Source organism: Columba livia, chromosome 15, assembly GCF_036013475.1.
Source record: "Columba livia isolate bColLiv1 breed racing homer chromosome 15, bColLiv1.pat.W.v2, whole genome shotgun sequence".
NCBI lineage: Eukaryota > Metazoa > Chordata > Aves > Columbiformes > Columbidae > Columba > Columba livia.
Genome location: NC_088616.1, coordinates 7,094,240 through 7,114,183, shown reverse-complemented (window position 1 = coordinate 7,114,183; position 19,944 = coordinate 7,094,240). Strand labels below are relative to the sequence as shown.

General features: G+C 59.8%; 4 protein-coding genes across 5 annotated transcripts; 3 read left to right on the top strand and 1 right to left on the bottom strand.

The window, feature by feature from the left end:
• Positions 1–988: 988 nt before the first annotated feature.
• Positions 989–5,699, top strand: LOC102085225 (deoxyribonuclease-1). Its single transcript, XM_005508425.2, has 9 exons — positions 989–1,064; positions 2,288–2,435; positions 3,078–3,166; positions 3,333–3,416; positions 3,563–3,678; positions 4,454–4,566; positions 4,866–5,023; positions 5,102–5,198; positions 5,470–5,699. Exons 2-9 carry the CDS (start codon positions 2,289–2,291, stop codon positions 5,521–5,523), a joined length of 858 nt encoding a protein of 285 aa, XP_005508482.1. The 5' UTR covers positions 989–1,064; position 2,288; the 3' UTR covers positions 5,524–5,699.
• Positions 5,700–6,603: 904 nt separating this feature from the next.
• Positions 6,604–11,602, top strand: LOC102096443 (deoxyribonuclease-1-like 2). 2 transcript variants are annotated; one of them, XM_005508493.2, is made up of 9 exons: positions 6,716–6,852; positions 7,239–7,443; positions 7,791–7,879; positions 8,838–8,921; positions 9,011–9,111; positions 9,186–9,298; positions 9,541–9,695; positions 9,811–9,907; positions 10,598–11,602. In XM_005508493.2, exons 2-9 carry the CDS (start codon positions 7,297–7,299, stop codon positions 10,646–10,648), a joined length of 837 nt encoding a protein of 278 aa, XP_005508550.1. In that variant the 5' UTR covers positions 6,716–6,852; positions 7,239–7,296; the 3' UTR covers positions 10,649–11,602. The 2 variants fall into 2 exon arrangements, with proteins under 2 accessions (XP_064886881.1, XP_005508550.1); XM_065030809.1 differs by lacking the exon at positions 7,239–7,443 and having other exon boundaries at positions 6,604–6,852.
• On the bottom strand, positions 10,884–16,751 carry ECI1 (enoyl-CoA delta isomerase 1). The gene is made up of 7 exons (XM_013369009.3): positions 16,603–16,751; positions 16,046–16,174; positions 15,369–15,496; positions 14,638–14,784; positions 13,803–13,924; positions 12,917–13,095; positions 10,884–11,398 (listed from the first exon to the last, which is right to left on the bottom strand). The coding sequence occupies exons 1-7, from the start codon at positions 16,643–16,645 to the stop codon at positions 11,232–11,234; spliced, it is 915 nt and encodes a 304-aa protein (XP_013224463.2). The 5' UTR covers positions 16,646–16,751; the 3' UTR covers positions 10,884–11,231.
• A 1,203-nt stretch (positions 16,752–17,954) lies between these two features.
• On the top strand, positions 17,955–19,865 carry PTX4 (pentraxin 4). Its single transcript, XM_065030802.1, has 2 exons — positions 17,955–18,235; positions 18,377–19,865. Exons 1-2 carry the CDS (start codon positions 18,053–18,055, stop codon positions 19,619–19,621), a joined length of 1,428 nt encoding a protein of 475 aa, XP_064886874.1. The 5' UTR covers positions 17,955–18,052; the 3' UTR covers positions 19,622–19,865.
• The last annotated feature ends 79 nt before the right edge of the window (positions 19,866–19,944 follow it).

The following is a 19,944-nucleotide window of genomic DNA, read 5'->3' as shown; positions in this document are numbered from 1 at the left end:
TTGGGAGGCCGGGGAGCGCAGGGACATCAGCCAAGGCCACTGCGGCCGGGCCGGGGTGAGCAGGGGGTGTGCAGGGCCAGGGCTGGCCCGGGGTGACCTGCTTGGGAATGTTCGTGGATGGGCGCTGCAGCAGGGTCCTGTCGTTTTTCGGGATTCCTGCCTTGGTTCCGCGGCCAAAGACCAAAGCTGGTGGGGCTGTGCTGGGGTGCACTGGCTGTGCTCAGCCCCCAGTGCTGGGCACCCCTGAGCCCCAGCACGTTTGCCTGAAAACAGCTCATTGGAAATGTGGAGTGCTGGATGGGAACAGCTGGTGAAATAAACACGTTTTAAGAGAAACTGGCTGGTTGTCAGGGATTGGCTCAAGGAGCGTGGACATGAGTCCACCGAGCAACCGTACGAGCAGAGCCCATTTTAGTTGACATAAGTAGGCCTTAGTTAGCTTGAATATTAGGCCGTGGGGAAGGGGGAAATGGAAAAGTACTGAGTAAGGCAGGGTCTGCATGTTCTTGAAGAGACAAGGGTCAAAGGAATGCGGACTGTGCATAGTTAACTAAACCCAAGTAGGTGGTATAAGTAAATGTATCCTTTTTAGTGCTAAGCCTATTAGATAGAGACAAGTATGCATAATTATTGTGTTTGGTACAAATACGCGCTATTTCGGGCAATAAAGTTGAATCATGCTTTATCACTCACATTGAGTCGGCCTGCATGTTTTCCGCAGCCGCATACTCGCAGCTGGTGATGGGTGAGAGCTGTCCACACCCTGTATTGGAAAGCTGCCATTCCCCATGAGGGGTCTCTGGGATTCACTTACACCTTGCAGACCTCTTGTCAGCATTTTTATCAGTTCAGACATTCTCGGCCTTACCTGTGGCAGGAGGTGTTGGCACTGGTTGAAAGAGTTGTTTAGTTTAACTGAGTAGATCTTCATGAAAAATGCCATTTGGAGCCCGCGGCCTTGCACGCTTCTTGGCTGGGCAACCGCTTGGCAAGGTGAGCACGTCCCTCCCCATAAATGCAGGTGCAGCTCCTTCCCCTTCCAGAGACCACAGACGACACCAAAGGTACGTCCTGCTTCCCTCTCCTACTGTGCCCCAGGAGCTCACTCCCCTCTCCAATATAATTTTCTCCAGCTCAGCTTAATTTTGCCAAGATGCTCTGCCGAGGCCAAGCTCAGGCACAGCTCACAAGCACCACCCGGAATGGATGCAGGTCTCTATCGGTACCTCTGCCCAGGCAGCTGCAGAGGTGGCTGTGTCCCCTGGGAGCGGAGGGGACTCGTGGGGCCTTGGGCAGTTTGTAGTGTGACCAAATTATAGCATTACCAAATCATGGCATTACCGAATAGCTGCATTACCAGCTGGAGGGGCTGCGGCGTTGCAGATGGTAGTGTTTTCAGCCACAGCGAGGGTGCAAGAGGGGAAAGGTGAGGATTTAACTAGAGTGGCTGCCCCAGGAGAAAAAGTCCGGGGGCAGCCAGCCCTTCCCCGGGTCAGGTGTGCCAAAAGCTGGGGTGCTTGTGGGTCTTACTGGGGCTCCCGGAGGGACTAGGATTTCGGGACGCCTGGGCTTGGGCAGGACTCACATCCCACCTGCTGGTGAAATATTACCCCAAGGAGCTGAGCGCCACGGGAAATACTTCCCAAATGCTTTTCTGCATGGGTCAGAGCCACCGCGCTGCCTCGGTGGGGGGTCCTGGGGGACTCCAGCCTGGGTGAGGATGAGGCAGGGACTGTGCTGGGGGACAGGGGGGCAGGACACACCAGGTGAGGATGTTCCAGGCGGGGTAAGAGCTGGGGAGGCGTGGGAATCCATCCCTTCCTTGCTTTGTGCCAGCACAGCTGCTATTGGGCCTTTTGAGTCTTCGGTGCAGACCTGGGGAGGGGTGAGAGAGGGACAAGCCAAGGGACCTTTGTGTCCCCAGCCACTGCCACCCACCCTGGGCCAGGAGAGGTGTCCGGGCTGAGTGCGGTGAATGAGGAAGTGACTTCTCTGCGTCACCGTGAAATGGCATTTGCTCCTTTGCCAGTGAATTACCTGCTCTGGCCTCATGAGCAGCCTGCCCCTCCTCCAGAAGGGACAGGCAGGATGAGGTCCCACGTGAGGCAGGAGCTGGATGGCTGGACAGGGGTGCACCATACACATGTCCCGTTGGTTCTCTGGAAAACCGATGCCTCCCAGCAAAACCAGTATGGCCAGTGGGAATACCCTGACCACTCTTGTTATCTGTGACAAATTCCCCTGCCAGCCAGGGAGGCTGAGCCCATCCCTGCCCCTGTGCATGCAGGATGAAATCCTCAAAGCTGGTGCTGTCGCTGCTGGTTGCAGCTCTCCTGCTGCATGTGGTCACCATGCTGAAGATCAGCGCCTTCAACATCAAGACATTTGGGGACAGCAAGATGTCCAACCAGACTATCACAGATATCATCGTCTCTGTGAGTGCTGGGGGGAAGGAGCAGTTGTGGCTACTCTCTGGTCTCTGGGACGCAGCCAGCTTGGGGCAGTTGAACACGAGCTTTCTGCAGGCACCTGTCCATCTGTGTGTCCATCTGTGTACACACCCACCCGTCAATCCACCTGTCCACATCCCCCGTCCATCCATCTGTGTCTCCATCCATCTATCTACCCATCCATCTGTGCATCCATCCACCAATGCCTCTAATCATACATGCCTTCATCCATATCATCCATCCATCCATCCATCCATCCGTGCCTCCATCCATTCACCCATCTGCTCTTTCCCTGCCATCATCTCCAACCTTGGGCCATTTTCACTCTTGCTGGTCCCCAACCAAGGAGGAGTGATGCTGTTGAGGTTCCTCACTCTGAGCAGCCTTTGACTGAGGAGCTGCTGGGATGGTGGGTGGTAGACAGATGGGTGTTAGAGGGCACTATGTCACCCCAGGGTCCTTCTAAGCCAGAGCACACTGGCAGAGGAGCTCCCTCCCTGGCTCTGGGGTCCCTGCTGCCCTCCTGTTGCCAATCTGGAGCCTTCACAGCCCAGCCCAGGCACCCACAGGTGCCCCCATGAGCAGCTCTCGGCCAGGGGCAAGCAGCTCTGAGCTTGTCCCCCCCAGATCCTGTTGGAGTACGACATCACCTTGGTACAGGAGGTCCGGGATGCCGACCTGACAGCCGTGAAGAAGCTCATGGACCAGCTGAACAGGTGACCCTGATGGCACAGGGCAGGAGGTGCCAGCAAATTGGACACTGGGGCAGATCCTGGCCAGCATCTCACTGTGCCAGGGCACCCCCGGCTTGGCTAGAGAGAGCCCAGTGGGTGCTGGGGGCACTGGGACCCTCCTCTCACCCTCTCCACATCTGGCTCCCAGCATGTCCCGGCACCCATACAGCTTCTTGGACAGCATCCCACTGGGTCGGAACAGCTACAAGGAGCAGTATGTCTTCATCTACAGGTAAAAGGATGCCACCAGGATCCAGCGTCCCTCGTGTCACCCACTGTCCCCCCGCAGTGGCTCCCGAAGGGTGGTTGGTACCCCCGCGTGGAGGCCCTGGCTGTGGCAGGGACAGTGCTGGGGGCTGCCCAGTGCTTCTCCCCCAGGTCGGACATGGTCTCCGTGCTGAGAAGCTACTACTATGATGATGGCTGTGAGTCCTGTGGGACCGACACCTTCAGCAGGGAGCCCTTCATCGTCGAGTTCTCCTCACCCACCACGCGTAAGCAGAGCTGGCACACGGCAGCATCTCAGATGGTGTGGGGGGCTGCTCGGACCTGGCATGGGGTGCCCTCCACACGGGGCTGAGCCCGGAGCTGTGCCTGCCAGGCGGGGGGTCAGGCCCTGGAGCCCAGCTCAGGGGCTCCACTGAGTCCTCCACTGCTGAGGGGTCTTCTCCCACTTGTGGGTGCCCAGAAGTCCTCGATCCCAGCCCAGCACTGCCTGTTGTTTCCCTCCATGTGCCACCTCACACCATTGCCTGTCGCCTCCCAGCATGCACTGTCCCCAGTTGTGTGCCATCTCACATCTCCAGCTGTTTCCCATCATGTCCCACATCCCATTGCCTTCTACCTCCCGTCTTGGGCCATGTCCCACCATCTGCTTCCTATAGTTATATGCCATCTCCAGTCACGTGTCACCTCCCACCTTGTGCCACCTCCTACTCTGTGCCATCACCTCTAACTCCCCAGCAGCTCCCCAGGGCACACACACACTTCCATCTTTCTCCCACCCGTCTCTTTCCGAAAACCATGGTGACTTGAAAAAAAATGGTGGGAAGCAAGCACCAAACCCCGAACCATGTGCAGAGAGATGCAGCTCCCTGCTGGAAATCCTGGCCTGGAGAACGGGCAGACCACAAAAGCCAACACACTCTTTCCCTTGGCAGCTTTTCCTGGGCAGTAGCTGAGGCTTGCCCTGGGTTGGTCCTCTGGGGTCCCCACTCCCTCCCTGAGTGCTGCACCCAAGCTGGGGGCTGATGGACACCTGTTTGGCAGAGGTGGAGGAGTTTGTGATGGTGCCCCTGCACGCCGAGCCCAGCAACGCAGCTTCCGAGATCGACGCGCTCTACGATGTCTACATTGACGTTGTCAACAAGTGGGCAACTAATGTAAGGGGCAGCGGGAAGCTCAGCTCCTCCCTGGGGCAGCCAGGCGGGTGGGGGTACAGCCACCACATGTCCCAGTGGTTGTCCTGGGGCGAATGTGTCCCACGGGAGACGTCTCATACCCACTGGAGCGGGTGCCACCCTGACACTGTCCCGGCATGGAGCTGCTGTGTGGCTCCGCTGCCATTACTGGGGGCTGTTCTTCCTGTGCTGGGGAGACCTGGGGGTATCTGGTAAGATTTTAGGAAGCCCTTGCTGCCCCGTGAGGTCTGTGGGCAGGGGCACAGCACACTCCCCTGCAGAACATCCTTTTCCTGGGTGACTTCAACGCCGGCTGCTCCTATGTGGCCAGTGCCCAGTGGCCATCCATCCGCCTGCGTTCCCTCTGTGCTTGTGAGTGGCTCATCCCTGACAGCGCTGACACCACCGTCGCTGACACCACCAGCTGTGCCTATGACCGGTGGGTGCTTCGGCGGCGGGGTAGGGGCTGGCGTGAGGGGGACCAGTGGGCTCTGACACCCCCATGATGCCCTGGCAGCATCGTCGCCTGTGGCACTGCCCTGCGCCAAGACATCGAGCCTGGCTCTGCTACCGTCAACAACTTCCAGAAGACTTTCCATCTGCAGATCAAGGATGTGAGTGAGGGGTCAGGGGACACAAGCCCATCAGCACTGGATCCCACCCACCACGCCTCCCAGGAGTGTGGGTGGGCTCCCTGTCCCCCAGGGTGCACCCAAGGGTGACCCAATGTCAACCCCTGCACTGATGCAATGCTCCAGACAGAGCATTTTGGGGTCCAGTCTAAATTTTGGGGTTGGAGCTGAGCATTTGGGTCCCCGACAGCCACAACAGCATTGGTGGGTCCAGACAAGCTCAGCTGCCTCTCTGCTTTCCTGCCACACCCAGGCTTTGGCTGTCAGCGACCATTTCCCAGTGGAGGTGACCCTGAAAGCCCGCTGAGCCCGTCCCTGCACTGGTAGCTACCAGGACACCCCAGCAGGCACCTGCATCCCTCGTGGGAGCCCACAGCCCACCAGCACCAGCCAAGTAGCCCACCGTCTCTGCAAGGAGCTGCTCTTCAGAATCTTGTGGGAGTGGGATGCTCTCTGCTTCCATTAAAAAACGAGCCTTTTCCAGCCCTGCAGCTCTGGAGGGAGTGTCCCTTCAGTCCCTCCATCAACTCCCCAGGCCTGAGCCCCCTATCACCCTGCCAGGAGCAGCGCCACCAGGGCTGGAGCCAGGAAGGTCCCCAGGACCAGGGTCTCCCTCCTGCCATCAGGAGCCCTGGATCCACAGGACAGTGTCACTCCCCTCTGAGCTGCTGGTGTCAAAAGCGGGGACACCAGGAAGAGCCTGGGAGGCTCCGGGCACGATTCAGTCCCTTCACTGAATGCTCTTCCACTGACTTGGGGACCACATCCTGCTGGAGCCTGCCTGGCTGTGGGGTGGCTGACAGGGTGCTGATGGTGAGGGTGGGGGAAGGCAGAGGACATGAGTCTGTTCCCAGGAGTTTCTGTGCCTCCTGGTGGGGTTTCGGTGCTGCCACAGCACCAGGGGACACCAGACTCATCCCGTGACTGGGTGTAAAACCTGGAGGCGCACGCGAGAGCCTGGCAAGCCCTGGCATGAGCAGCCGTCACCACCCCACCCACCCCAGCTCCCTCAGCCGGGGTGAAGCCATATGCTGCCGTGACGCCATGTGCCATCGCGGGGGACACCAGCTCCACTGGGGCTGCTTTGGGTTACCAGTGGGGCTGATCTGGGTCACCAATGGGGCTGCTCTAGGTGACATCTAGGGCTGCTTGGGTCACGAGTGGGGCTGTTTTGGGTGACGACTGACACTGCTTCGAGGGTTAGCAGCTGCCCCCCTTGCTGAGGCTGGTGGTGCTCAGCCTGCCTGACCCCAACACCCCACCATTTCCTTCTCCCCCATCTAATTACAGCACCTGAATTAACCCTGTTAAGGCCATTGCCCCTGGCTGCTGTGCCCTGTGCTGTGACCAGGGCCACCCCAGCTGCAGCCCCCTGAGTCTTGGGTCCCCACCCAGCCCCGGGATGTCCCAGTGCCGCACCCCTGTCCAACCTTCGCTGCATCGGCAATGGGGTGCCTGTGCTGGCCCCACCCTGTCGCCCTGTGGGGTTGTGGTTTCCCAATGTAGGAAGGGAGCCCAGAGCTGTGCCAAACCCCCACGGGGGTGTCCGACTCATCCTGCTTTGCCGGCACCTCCACCGGGAATAAAGCCACTCGCCCTGCTGCTGGGAAGGCAGAGGTGCTGCGTGCTTGGCAAGGTAAGGACGGGTCTGGGCTCTGCACCTTCAGCTGCGAACCGGGAGGGACTGGGATGAGCTGGGACGAGCTGAGACAAGGAGTTACTCCCTTACCCCAGCAGTGGTGGGTTTAAGGACATGGAGCCTGGAGTGCTGGTGGTGGTGGCTGGGGCTGGTAGGTGATGAAGATGTCCCAGCAAGGAGCAGTGCTGGGCGATCCTGGGAGCTGCTGGGTAGCTTCACCGCGGCGCGATGGGGTTGAGCTTCCCCTGGGACTGGCGAGCCGGCGGGCAGTCTGTGCCAACTCCACAGGCTACTCTGGGCAGTGCTTGTGACACACTGCTGCACACCAGGGCTTAGGAAGGAACTACATAGGGTTTTTTGCTCTATCCCCAAATCCAAAGCAGTTTTCTAAGTTTGGCTCCCATCGCTGCATCCCTGTGGCTCAGCATCGCTCCCGGCAGGATGGGGACCATGGTGCTGGCACTGTGCCTGCTGACTGTGGCTCTCCCATGCCTGGCCACCGCCGCACTGCGTGTCGGTGCCTTCAACATCCAGGCATTCGGTGACACCAAGATGTCCAACGAGGGAGTGGCAGGCATCATTATCAGCGTGAGTGCAGCTGGTGCCACATGGGGACGGGTTGTGTGCTGGGGCAGACCCAAAATGTGGCTCCTGTGCCAGGGACATATGGCCATGGATGGGATGGCATCCCAGTGCTGGGGATGTCATGGGTGGGTGAAGGCTTGGTGGGTACCAAGGTGGGACATCAGGCTTACCCTGCTGTCCCTGTGAGCCCTCCATGGGGACACCTGCCCTGGCACCCAGGGACATGTGGGTCCCTGCGGTGCTGCATCCAGCCCATGTCAGGGTGCCCACCTGGGAGACAGGTGGGTGACGGTGGCCCTGTGCCAGCCCCAGGCTCCCTCTCACCATCACTGTCCTTCTTACCCCCGCAGATCCTGCACCGCTATGACATGGTGCTGGTGCAGGAGGTGCGTGATGCTGACCTCAGCGCCGTCACCCAGCTCATGGAGCAGCTCAACAGGTACGAGCAGAGCCAGGACTGAGCTGCTGGAGCAGTAAAAGGCCAATAAAAGTCGTCCATTGGCAGAGGGTTTGTTTTTGGAAAGCGGAATGGGAGAAAAGTGCTGGGGCTGAAGGTTTGAGCAGGCACTGACAAAGCCACCAGGAATAATCTGGGGAGAGGAAAGGGGATATGGGCAGCACAAAACCTGTCTGAAAGCTGCAACCCCACCAGAGCACATGGGATAAAAAGGAACCACAGTCCTGACACCTCCATCTCCAGAATCCAACAGGACAAGGCAGAAGCGAGATGGGGGATGAAGAGGGCAGGCTCCAGCACTCCAAGACCCTGTGAGTGACCAAGGGACCCCAGGATAGACCCAGCAGCAGATGATGCTCTGAGCAGCTCAGGCACCCCCGGAGGAAAAGGGGCTGCTGTGGTGGGCTAGAACTGGCCACCGTGGGGTGGCAGCCCCTCTGCTGGCTGGATGCTGACCTTGTTTTGTGTGAGGACACAGGTCAGGGCCAGGTGAAGGTTACCTCTGCTTTATTGAAAGGCGGTGAGTGCTCCTTGAGCAGGGACGCCCCTTTGGTGTCCCCTCCAGCACCACCTCAAAGCAGCCACAGCAGGGAGGATGACGCCAGGCTCCACGAAGCCCCAGGCTGCTCATTAACCTAATTTAGCTTTGCTGCAAATGAAGGTGGGGAGCGTCCCTACAGAGAAAGGGGTGGCAGGAGCCACCCTGTGTCCTGCTTGTGGCTGACCGTGCTCAAGAAGCCATCCTCAGGTGGCAGGTACAGCAGGGTGGCTCAGAGCCACTGCACCCCATGTCACCACATGGCCAGGGCATGGTGGTCTATGGGGACAGCAGAGCAGGACCAGCTGGTGCCAACCCCACGGCCATCCAGCCCTTGGCCATGCTGAGGCCACCCTAGGATGGTACCAGCCATGTCACTGTCCTGCCTTTGCGTCTCCACAGTGTGTCCACATCCCCGTATGACTATGAGATCAGCGGCCCCCTGGGACGGGAGAACTACAAGGAGAGGTACCTCTTCATCTACAGGTAATGGGGCACTACGAGTCCACCGACACCGTGGAGGGAACACAGGGGCCATGCTGAGCCCCAGGGTCACCATCCCTTTGATCACACAGGACAGACGTCGTGTCCGTGGTGGACACCTATCAATACGAGGACCCCCAGGATGTCTTCAGCCGGGAGCCGTTCATCTTAAGGGTCTCAGTGCCCAGCACCAGTAAGCAGGGGGACAAGTGGCCTCGGGCAGTGGCATGGGGTGGCTGTGGGGCTGACATCCCTCTCCCCTGGCAGAGGTGGAGGAGTTTGTGCTGGTGCCGCTGCATTCAGCCCCACGTGATGCTGTCACCGAGATCGATGCACTCTACGATGTCTACTTGGCCATTGTCAGCAAGTGGGGGACTGATGTGAGTGCTGCCTGTTCTGGGGGTGGTATCAGGGGTGGGCGCTGAGCTTTGGGGACTGTTTGACCCATGTCAGGTCCCCGCTCTGAGGCGAGCACAGCTAGTGCAAGGGTGCTGGGATGGGGACCCTGCTCCTGCCCCGTCCCCTGCCACGGGGATACCCTGGCCCCATGGGAGGGCTGGTGTCGGGGGCAGCCCCTTCCCCAGCCACCACAAGCACAAGCCCCCCCATCTTCCCACCACAGAACATCATGTTCCTGGGGGACTTCAATGCCGACTGCTCCTACGTCCAGCCCAGTGACTGGTCAAAAGTCCGCCTGCGCACCAGCGATGTCTTCAAGTGGCTGCTCCCCGATGGCACTGACACCACCGTGGGGAGGTCAGACTGTGCCTACGACAGGTGAGTGCCACCACAGTCCCCTCCCCAGCACCCTGGGGTCCCCTGCCCGTCCTGCACCATCAGCAGCCAAACACAGAGGCAGGAGCAGTACCCACCCCCCGTGTCTCCCTGGCAGGATCGTGGTATGCGGTGCCAAGCTGAAGAGAAGCATCGTGCCGAATTCAGCTGCTGTCTACAATTTCCAGCGTGCTCTCCAGCTGGAGCAGGAGGAGGTGAGCTTGGATCGCAAACCTGGGGTTCAAACAGGTGCCTAAGCCAAGCTGCTCTGGGCAATGCCAGCTGCGGGGCTGCCAGCATCTGTTCGGGTTTAGGCAGTGGCCATATAGTTGATGCATTTAAAAAGCCCAAATGCAGAGTCGAAGCAGCTCCAGCAGCACCCTGAGTAGGCTCTGGCCACAGCATGTGTGCCCCAGGCCAGGTGGGATGCCAGCACAGCCCTGTGTGAGGCTCGTTCCCCTCCAGGGACACAGCAGCCAGAAGACGGCTAATGGGGAGCTCAGGGTGACAAGGGACCCACAGGTGGAAACAGGAGGGGGGATTTGGAGTCATTGCCTGTCCCTGTGGGGAAGGGATAAGACGCATGGGGATATTTGTGGCCTTTCATTGGCAGGCGTGGGCAGGACTCCAGGTCATTGGGGCAATCATAGCCTATCTTCAGCCACCCATAGCTGGCACAGAACTCCTGAGTGAGATGCAGGGAGGCCACACCTGGGCATCTCTCCATGGGAGGTGACAAAACTGGAGCCTTGTGTGTTGAGTGTCTTGGGGTTGGGGAAACGGCATCTCCCCCCACAGGCAGAAGGGTCTGGCAGGGCAATCACAGCCGTCCTGCCAGCATGACAAGGGGCTTGGGGCTCACCGAACCCCTGCATTACACCTCCCCACCTCTTGCCCTCCCCCAGGCCCTGGCAGTCAGCGACCACTACCCAGTTGAGGTGAAGCTGACAGCTTGAGCTCCTCCTGCAGCCACAGACCATGATCCAGCTCCAGCCTCTACCACCAAGCCCCGTGAAGTGCTCCAGGCAGCCCCATCCACCAGCCCAGCGTCCGGTCTGCTCCAAGAAGGGTCACAGCTGGCCACCAGCCATGCCCAGGCCCCCCCAGCCCACCAGGACCTGAAGCCCAGGGACAGGCCACCAGCCAGGAAGCAGTGACCACAGCCATGCTGAGGAATGACACATCCACGTCTTACATAATCAAGAATTTATTGAGAAATCTCATTTCACAATTAGCTGTTGGACAGGAGGGAGGATATCCAAGGACCGGAGGGCTTAGGCCGCAGCAGCATCAAGATGCTCTCCCTGTCCATTCCTCGGGCAGCGAGCAGGCAGCTCTCCCCGCTCCCAGGAAGGCAGCAGTGGTGTCAGGCACTCTGTGGGGACTAAGGGGAAGGGGCGCTTGAGGTGGCCACAGGAGAAGGCAGCACATCACCAATTGCTGACACTGCAGACAGCTTCACTGTGAAAGCATACAGCTGCTGCAGCGTTTTGGAGGGTCACTTGAGCTCCTTGGACCAGGCCCTGGAGGGCTGGCTCCTCAGCCACTCTTCTTCCTCAGCATCTCCATGTACATGCGAAGTGACTTCTGGATGGACTCTTTTGAGGTGAAGCTGATGAAGTGCTGAATGTCTTCCTCCCGGTGAGATATCAGGCGGTCCAGCACCGTCTTCCTCATCATGGACTTGGTGATCTGACGGGCATGGTCTGCGGAAAGGAGAGTGAGGATGGGAACATGCGTGGTCCTCACCCCTGACCAGCTCTCAGCCACTGCCACCATATGCAGGTGCTACCGAAAAGGAGGTGCCACACACCAAAGGGCTCTTTAGACCAGCAGGGAAAGGTGTCAGAAAACCCCATCAGCTGGAAGCTGAAGTGGATAAATTAATGTGCAATAAATTGTGATCTGTATTGTTCAGTGCAGAAACAACTCATCTACCCAGACAGATGACAACAAGTCGTGCAGCAGCACATCTATTGCAGAGATGTTGCATGCATACTCTCAGTGTGCTGCAGCTGTGATGGTGAAACGGTGACCAGCCTCTCCATTCACTGGGAAACCTGAATTGCTCCAGCACCTGGGTGCAACAGACACCTTCACCCAGACAGACTCCCAAGGCTCTGACTTAGGGCTCTGGGGAAGGATCTGCTTGGTAAGAGCAGAGCAGAGATGTGCTCCCCGCTCTTGGGGGCTGAGGTGCCACTCTGACGCCAGAATAGCAGGACAGAGAGGTGTTCAGGGACTCTCTGCCAAGGCTGGGACACAAAGTGACAGTCCTGGGACCTCTCCATTTTTGCCCAGTTGATTCAGATTTCTACAGAAAGAGCAGCTGAAGGGTGACACGTGGCATGGGATGGAATACCTCAGATCCAGTCCTGGCCCACAGAGAGCCCTGTCCCAGCCCAGAAACCAGTCACGGAGCAGCCCAAACACACACATTACATCTGTACTTTCTGTCTGTCCTCACATCCCCATCGCCAGCCCCAGCTCAGCAGAGTGCCAAGAGACGATCCAGACTGCAATGGCAAATTGGCAGCCACTCCAGCACTCTCACCCAGCCCGTTCCCCCAACTCCACAGCAGCTTTCCTGGAGTAACACCTCCACTGACAGACACAAAGGTTCATATTGTATCTGGAGCTCTGGCATCTCTGGATTGATTCAGCAGGGCTGGCAGAGCACAACCAGCGCAGTGTCCTCCTGTGTGGGGGCACTGGCGAGCCCATCTGCTAGCCCAGGGCTGGCTGGACCACTGTGCTGACCTTTCACAGAATCATAGAACAATTTGGTTTGGAAGAGACCTTCAAAGCTCATCTAGTCCAACCCCTGCCATGAGCAGGGACATCTTCACCTGGATCAGGTTGCTCAGAGTCCCATCCAGCCTGGCCTGGGATGTCTCCAGGGATGGGGCATCCACCACCTCTCTGGGCAACCTGGGCCAGGGTTTCACCACCCTCATTGTAAAAAATTTCTTCCTCATGTCTAGCCTGAATCTCCCCTCCTTTAGTTTAAAACCATCACCCCTTGTCCTGTTGTAACAGGCCCTGCTAAAAAGTCTGTCTCCGTCTATATTATAGGCCCCTTTTAAGGACTATCCTACCTCCCAGCCATCCACACCTTTCCCTTTAAATTGAAACTGTTAGGTGCTTGCAGGTAGCAGCCCCGGTACCTGTCCTTCCCACCCAGATCAGATCCCCTCTTCCTCTGCTGGAGGTGCCACCCTTACCGGGCAGGGCCAGCCACTGCGCCATGACAGCCGCAGCCCTCTCCTGGAGCTTCTCCTCTGGCACCAGCTCATCCACAACGCCAAGCTTGAGGGCCTCGGGTGCGGGGTGGAGGGCACCCAGCTGGAGGGAGCGTTCAGCAATTCGCTGTCCCACAACATTCACAAATGTGTCCTTAAACCTGGAGGAGACAGGAGGAAAAGCCATGGTCAGGGAAAGAAACACCCAGCAGCAGACACACCCAGACACGGAAGCTAAGAGCATGCTGGGTCCTGCTCCCCGGGCATGGGTCTCTGAGCAGCAGCTACGGGCTCAGCGGCGCTGTGCAGAGTCAGGCAGGCAGAGCCATTTTCAGTATCACCCCAACAGAGTTCCCCCTTCCTCTCCATGACACTGCTCCATTTACCCCCAGAGCGCAGGTCCCAGCTGTGCCCACTTGCTGTGACATGAAAGTTCCGTTCCAACAGTACATTTACACATTTTTAGGGCAACCAAGGGTCCATGCCTTAGTATATCAGTGCTCCTATGCTTCCAGAGATCCACACAACTATGGGATTTTGCAGGTGCATGGTGTGTATCCAGGGAAAAGTGTACTCCCAGACTGAGCCTGACCTCAGAGATCTCCCAGAACTGGTTTTGGAGTTGGGTGCAGAGTCAGAACTGAGGTCCTCACTGGCGAGGGATGTGAGAATATTCTGTAGCCCAAAAGCTTTTCAGTTACACACAGGACAGGACAACAAAATGAGGTGCTGTCTCTGGCAGCTGCAACTACCTGATCACTGACACATAAAACTACATCTCAGCAGACAGTTAAACTGATTAGAAACTGGAAGATTCATTATTTTTAGAGACCTACACATGACACTAGAAGTGGAGGCACTGGCCTACCAGAAGGGAGCCACAATGCCCAGCTGGGTTTCGTTCAGGCCGATGCTGAATTTGGGGTTGTCCACCATGATCCTGTAGTCACAGGACAAGGCAATGAGACAGCCTCCCGCCGGGCTGGACCCCTGGCAAAGAGAAGGAAGGGGAGAGTTGAGGTCACGGTTCCAAATGGCCCTGCACCCCCAGCCTCGCTGTCTCCTCCAGAGCAGGGAAGACAGAGGGTGACAGAGCAGATGGCACCCAAGTCTCTGATGACCTGATAAGAAACAGCCCTAAAGAAGATTTCTGATAGGCTTACCAAGGTTTAGCTCTTCATTTTTTAATGCTCTTTATTTCTTGCCTTTTCCAGCCTGGAAATCTAGTTAATTGATCCATGTTACTTGGGTTGCAGCAGAGATTTACTGTGGCATTTTCTTGTAACCCTACATGAGTTTTTAACCCTACTCAGGCCTCCTCCTGGTCCTCCTGCCCGGAGGACAGATGCACAGCCAATCTCTTGGGTATGGCTTTTGCTGTACAAAGGGCACCTCAGCCCTGACCGGCAGGACACAAGTGCTGAGCAAGGTCTCCACCACAGCCGAAACACTGCTATACTCCAGCAGTGCCCGCAGCTTCCATGGAGCCTGCAACACCTCACGCTTCCACACCTGCCTACACCCCAATGTGCTGAACCAACAGGCATGTGCTTTGCCCAGACGTCCCAACAAATACATCCCTGCACTTGTTTCAGCACTGACAAGCCTGATATTTTGGCTGCCTCTGCCCACGCAGCGCAAACAAGCTGCAGCAAGTGACAGAACACAGGGGCTGACCAGTGAGATGGATCTAAAGGACGTACATTGACTGCGGCAATCATCACCATGTTGCAGCCGTAGACCCGGAGCCACATCTCCTGCACAGCTCTCCAGAACTCGGCGTAGTGCTCTGTGCTCTTGCCGCACATCTCAGTGATGTCCAGGCCAGATGAGAAAATTTTGGGGATGGCCTAGAATCAGGAAAATACAAATGTCACTGAGAATCACTGCTCAGGATGACCCTTTAGCCCTCTAATGCACTCGGCCTGGCAGCCTGAGGAAAGAGAAAGTGATAATTAAATATGGCATAAACCAGGGTCCTTGGGGGTTCTGAAACAACCTCCACAGTGCTCCCACAGCCTGGATCATCCCACCACCATGTCCTGCAGAGCTGGGACTCTTTTGTTTGCAGCACAGAACCTGTCCTGTCCCACTCCAAGGCACCACCTCATACCCACATCACATCTGAAAATAAACAGTGGCATCTCCTACCAGGCAGTTCAAGAGATCTCAAGGGATGTGTCACATTTGCAGACAAGCGCCTTTGATTTTAATGACAACAATACTTGGTTGTTATTCTTCTGCTAGAAACAGAAGAAACAGCACAATCCTTCCAAGAACTCCCTCCCCTCCTTCTGGAGCTGATCAAAGCTGCTTCCCAGCCCTTCCATGCCAGTGACCAGGGGGGCAAGAGACCAAACATGAGCAAGGGAATGGCATCCATGCCTGCCACGTTGCCCCACAGCTCACACCCCGAGCTCAGGACAACACATACAGATGTCAAGATCACGCCCCGGCAGGCCCGGTTGTTCTCCAGCTTCTCCAAGCTTATGCAGAACTCGGTGAGGAAGTCCAGGCTGAGGCTGTTGACCGGGGGGCTCTTGAACTTCATTGTGGCGACACCTGTGCCATGGTAAACACAGAGACATCAGAATCCCCAAACCACAGCAGCACCCACTGCCCTTCCCAAGGGAGTTTCACCCAAGTCCCTGCTCACCCTCATTGTCTCTTCCCATTCCTGGCTCTTCAAAACGCCCCCAGAGCGGTGGGGCCAAGAGCAGGACCCTGCCTTTACCCAGACCTGCCCGCAACTGGGCTCACTCAGACAGTGGTGAACTGGAGCATGAACGAGCACATGTGTGTCCCAAGGACCAGCCACCCTCAGGGTCACGCTGCCCAACAGGACAAGGTCAAACCTCCAGCTTCTGTCACAGCAAACATTCTGTGCCAAGTAGGTCACACACCTTCCGAGCCTGCTGGCACTGCTGCCCCGGCCAGCACATGGGAAGCACTCTAAGCCCTTGTCCCCTCCCAAACACCACCACCCTATCCCAGAAGGGCCTCATGGAGTGCTTAGCCTGGGTGCTGCAGCTGTGCCCATGCTGGGGACAGCACGACTCCTGGCAGCCCGGTGGGTGGGGGGCAACACCGCTGAGACGCCCCTCACCGTACCTGAGCTCTCGTCCAGCTCCACCAGGATCTTGTTGTTGCTGAAGGCCCGTGCCAGGGCGAGTGGGAGGCCAGGGGGCTGCCGGGCTGCTCTGCCCCACGCCGGGGGCCGGCGGCTGAGGGGCAGCACACCTGGGGGGACACAGGCAGGTAGGGCTGGGCAGGGCACAGGTGTGGATGTGCTCCCCAAAACTGCTTGGGCACACGGGGTGGGGAAACAAGGACACCCTGATCCATAATTGGGGGATACGGGGAACATCCCCACTCATGGCAAGGGGACACCTGACCCAGTGAGAGCATGGGGACACCCTGACCCACTGAAGCAGGGCATGGAGACACCTCCACCCACGGCAGGGGGACACCTCGACCCACGACGGGGGACATGGGGGACCCTGACCCACTGGGGAAGCACATGGGGACACGGGGGACATCCCAACCCACTAAGGGAGAGCGTGTGGACACCCCAACCCACGGCGGGGGGACACAGGGAGCGACCATGGGGACACGCTGAGCCCCAGAGGAGAGACACAGAGCCACCCGAGTTCCGGGGCCGGTCGCACCTGACCGGACGATCCAACGAGCAAGGGTCGAAGCCGCCGCCATCTTCTGCCGCCGGCTCAAGGGTACGGGGCGGGGCTTCGGCCGCGTCACCGCCTACGCCACAGGACACGCCCCCGGCAGCGCGGGGCCCCGGCTGGAAGCCCCGCCCTCTCCCGCCCCTCTCCCGAAGCCCCGCCCACGGCCAGCGCTGCGGCGCGCACGTGCTGCCGCCCCCTGGTGGCCGGTGCGCCCCAGGCTGGATGCATCGACTGCACCGCGCTGCCTGCGCTGCCTGCACGGTGTGCGCTGCCTGCACGGTGTGCGCTGCCTGCACGGTCTGCGCTGCCTGCACGGTGTGCGCTGCCTGCGCTGCCTGCACGGTGTGCGCTGCCTGCACGGTGTGCGCTGCCTGCACGGTGTGCGCTGCCTGCGCTGCCTGCACGGTGTGCACTGCCTGCACGGTGTGCGCTGCCTGCACGGTCTGCGCTGCCTGCGCTGCCTGCACGATGTGCGCTGCCTGCACGGTGTGCGCTGCCTGCACGGTGTGCGCTGCCTGCGCTGCCTGCACGATGTGCGCTGCCTGCACGGTGTGCGCTGCCTGCGCTGCCTGCACCATGTGCGCTGCCTGCACGGTCTGCGCTACCTGCACGGTGTGCGCTGCCTGCACGGTGTGCGCTGCCTGCGCTGCCTGCACGGTCTGTGCTACCTGCACGGTGTGCGCTGCCTGCACGGTCTGCGCTGCCTGCACGGTGTGCGCTGCCTGCACGGTCTGCGCTGCCTGCGCTGCCTGCACGATGTGCGCTGCCTGCACGGTGTGCGCTGCCTGCACGGTGTGCGCTGCCTGCGCTGCCTGCACGATGTGCGCTGCCTGCACGGTGTGCGCTGCCTGCACAGTCTGCGCTGCCTGCGCTGCCTGCACGGTCTGCGCTCTCTGCACGGTGTGCGCTGCTTGCACGGTGTGCGCTGCCTGCGCTGCCTGCACGGTGTGCACTGCCTGCACGGTGTGCGCTGCCTGCGCTGCCTGCACGGTGTGCGCTGCCTGCACGGTGTGCGCTGCCTGCGCTGCCTGCACGGTGTGCGCTGCCTGCACGGTGTGCGCTGCCTGCGCTGCCTGCACAGTGTGCACTGCCCTGCCTGCCCTGTCCAGCCCTGCCCTGCCTGCCCACCCTCCCCTGTATCCAGTGCATTAGTCTGAGACTCCCCACCCTGCTGCTCTCCAGGAGCTGGCCCACACACCATGTGCCCACAGGTACCCCCCAACACCTCCCCCTGCCCCATGTCTCAGCAACCCCAGCCTGGCCCCTGATCTGGGCAGCTGGAGCCCCCAGGAGTTCCTGGGCAGGGGCCAACCGCCCCCGCAGAGTGCCTGGCCCAGGGCCGCAGGGGTGGGAGCCCTGGTGCTGGTGGCTGCTGGGACACGCCAGCAATGGCTGCAGATCTCATCACGGTGGAGGCCACCCCGGGGGGGCAATGCGGGGGCCAGGGCTGGCCCTGCTGTGCAGGCAGAAAGCGCCCGGCAGCAGCATGGCGGGGACAGTGCTGCCCCTCTGCCTGCTCCTGGCTGCTGCCATGCAGGGTGGCCTGACCCAGGCGCCGAGACCCGCAGCCCGTCCCGGCCCCTTGCTCCTGCGGCTGCGGCGGCTGGAGGAGCAGGTGGGTGCCCAGGGTGGGGAGGGGGCACAGGCCTGTTCCAGGGGGGCACTCGGTGCTTTGGGCCAGGCTGGTGGTCAGTGGCACCACAGGGGCCAGGCATGAGGATGGGGGTTCACCACACCTCACCCCGCTCCCTTGCAGCTTCACCGGCTCCAGGAGGTGACATTGAGCCATCTCCAGAGCATCGCTGGCAACTACAACATCTCCTACAACATCGACGGACGCTTCCAGGTGCTGGCAGAGCAGGTGGAGGCGGCTGCCGCTGCCCAGGCTGCCCTGGGTGCTGAGCTGGCCCGTCTGGCCTCTGCTGGCCGGCGGCTGCACCGCAGGCTGAAGCGGCTGGAGAGGACAGTGGGTGTCCTGAACCTGCCCCACCGCCCACTCACCCACCCACCAGGTGCACCGGCGGACACTGGCTCCAAGCCACACGGCCTGCCAGATGCTGCCCACAGCTGGGAGCAGGAGCCACAGGGCTGGGTGGCCCCCAGCACTGCCAGCCCCCAGCACCTGAAGGCAAGGTGGTGGCAGCAACTCCGGCAGGAGAAACATCACCCGCTGCCAGCTGATGCTGGGCCTGGTGGAGCACCTGAGGAGGATGCAGACCCCCCTGGTGATGCGGCACTGGAACCCCAAGCCATGGCACCAGCACTCCTCACCATGACCATGGTCACCCAGGAGCAGCCACCAGCCCCACAGCAGCCAGCAGAGGGTAGGTACAGCCCCCCTGCCCCAGCGCCCACCTCCCCAACCTGCCACACCGGCAGTGTCCTGCTCTTCCCCAACACCTCTGCTGAGAATGTGGCCATCCTGGGGCCAGGGCTGCACGGGGGTCTGCAGGCACTGTCACTCTGTGCCTGGCTGGCCACCCCAGCCCCCCACCTTGGTGCCCTCCTCTCCTATGTCACCGAGGACGGCAGCAGCAAGCTGGCCATGCGTGACCACAGTGGGGACCTCCCTGGCTCCGCACGCTTCGTCATCGGAGATGGGTTTTTTCGGGAGCTCCCGGTGATGCCGCTCCTGGATGGCAAGTGGCACCACCTCTGCCTCACCTGGTCCTCCAGCCAGGGCCGGTACCGCTTCTATGTGGACAGGCGGCTGCTGGCTGCTGGCTCTGGCTTCCAGCAGGGCTATGAAATTCCTGCTGGTGGCTTGCTGGTGCTAGGCTGGGAGAAGGATCACCCTGGCAAGGGCTCCAGCACCGCAGAAGCCTTTGTGGGTCACCTGGCTGGCCTGGCCCTCTGGAGCCGGGCTCTCCTGCCTGGAGAGGTGGCCAGCATGGCCACTGGCCAGGGTCTGCCCCGCAGGCCCCTCCTCACTCTGGCCGATGCCTCTCTGCAGGGCGGGGTGCGGAGGGTGGCAGGTCCCTTCCTCCGGCACTGCCTGTGACAAGCCCAGCAGCAGGAATGGTGCCGGCTCCTCGCGCTCAGGGCTGTCTTGCACAGCCTGGCTGGCACAAGCCACATCCTCCCAGGGCAATGGGACACCAGGAGGAGGGGTCATCTCGGGACTGGGACCATCAGAGGTTCGGTAAAGGGACTTTGGCAACCAGGGTGCAGCAGGAGTGAGACCCAGTCCGGGGGCCTGTCCCAAACCTGAGAGATTGTCAGCTCCCGTCCCCAGAGGATGTTCAGCGCCGTTTTTCCTATTAAAATGCCCTGGGCAGAGAGGAAACTCCTTTATTTCTGGTCTTGCTCTTCAGTGTAGTGCTC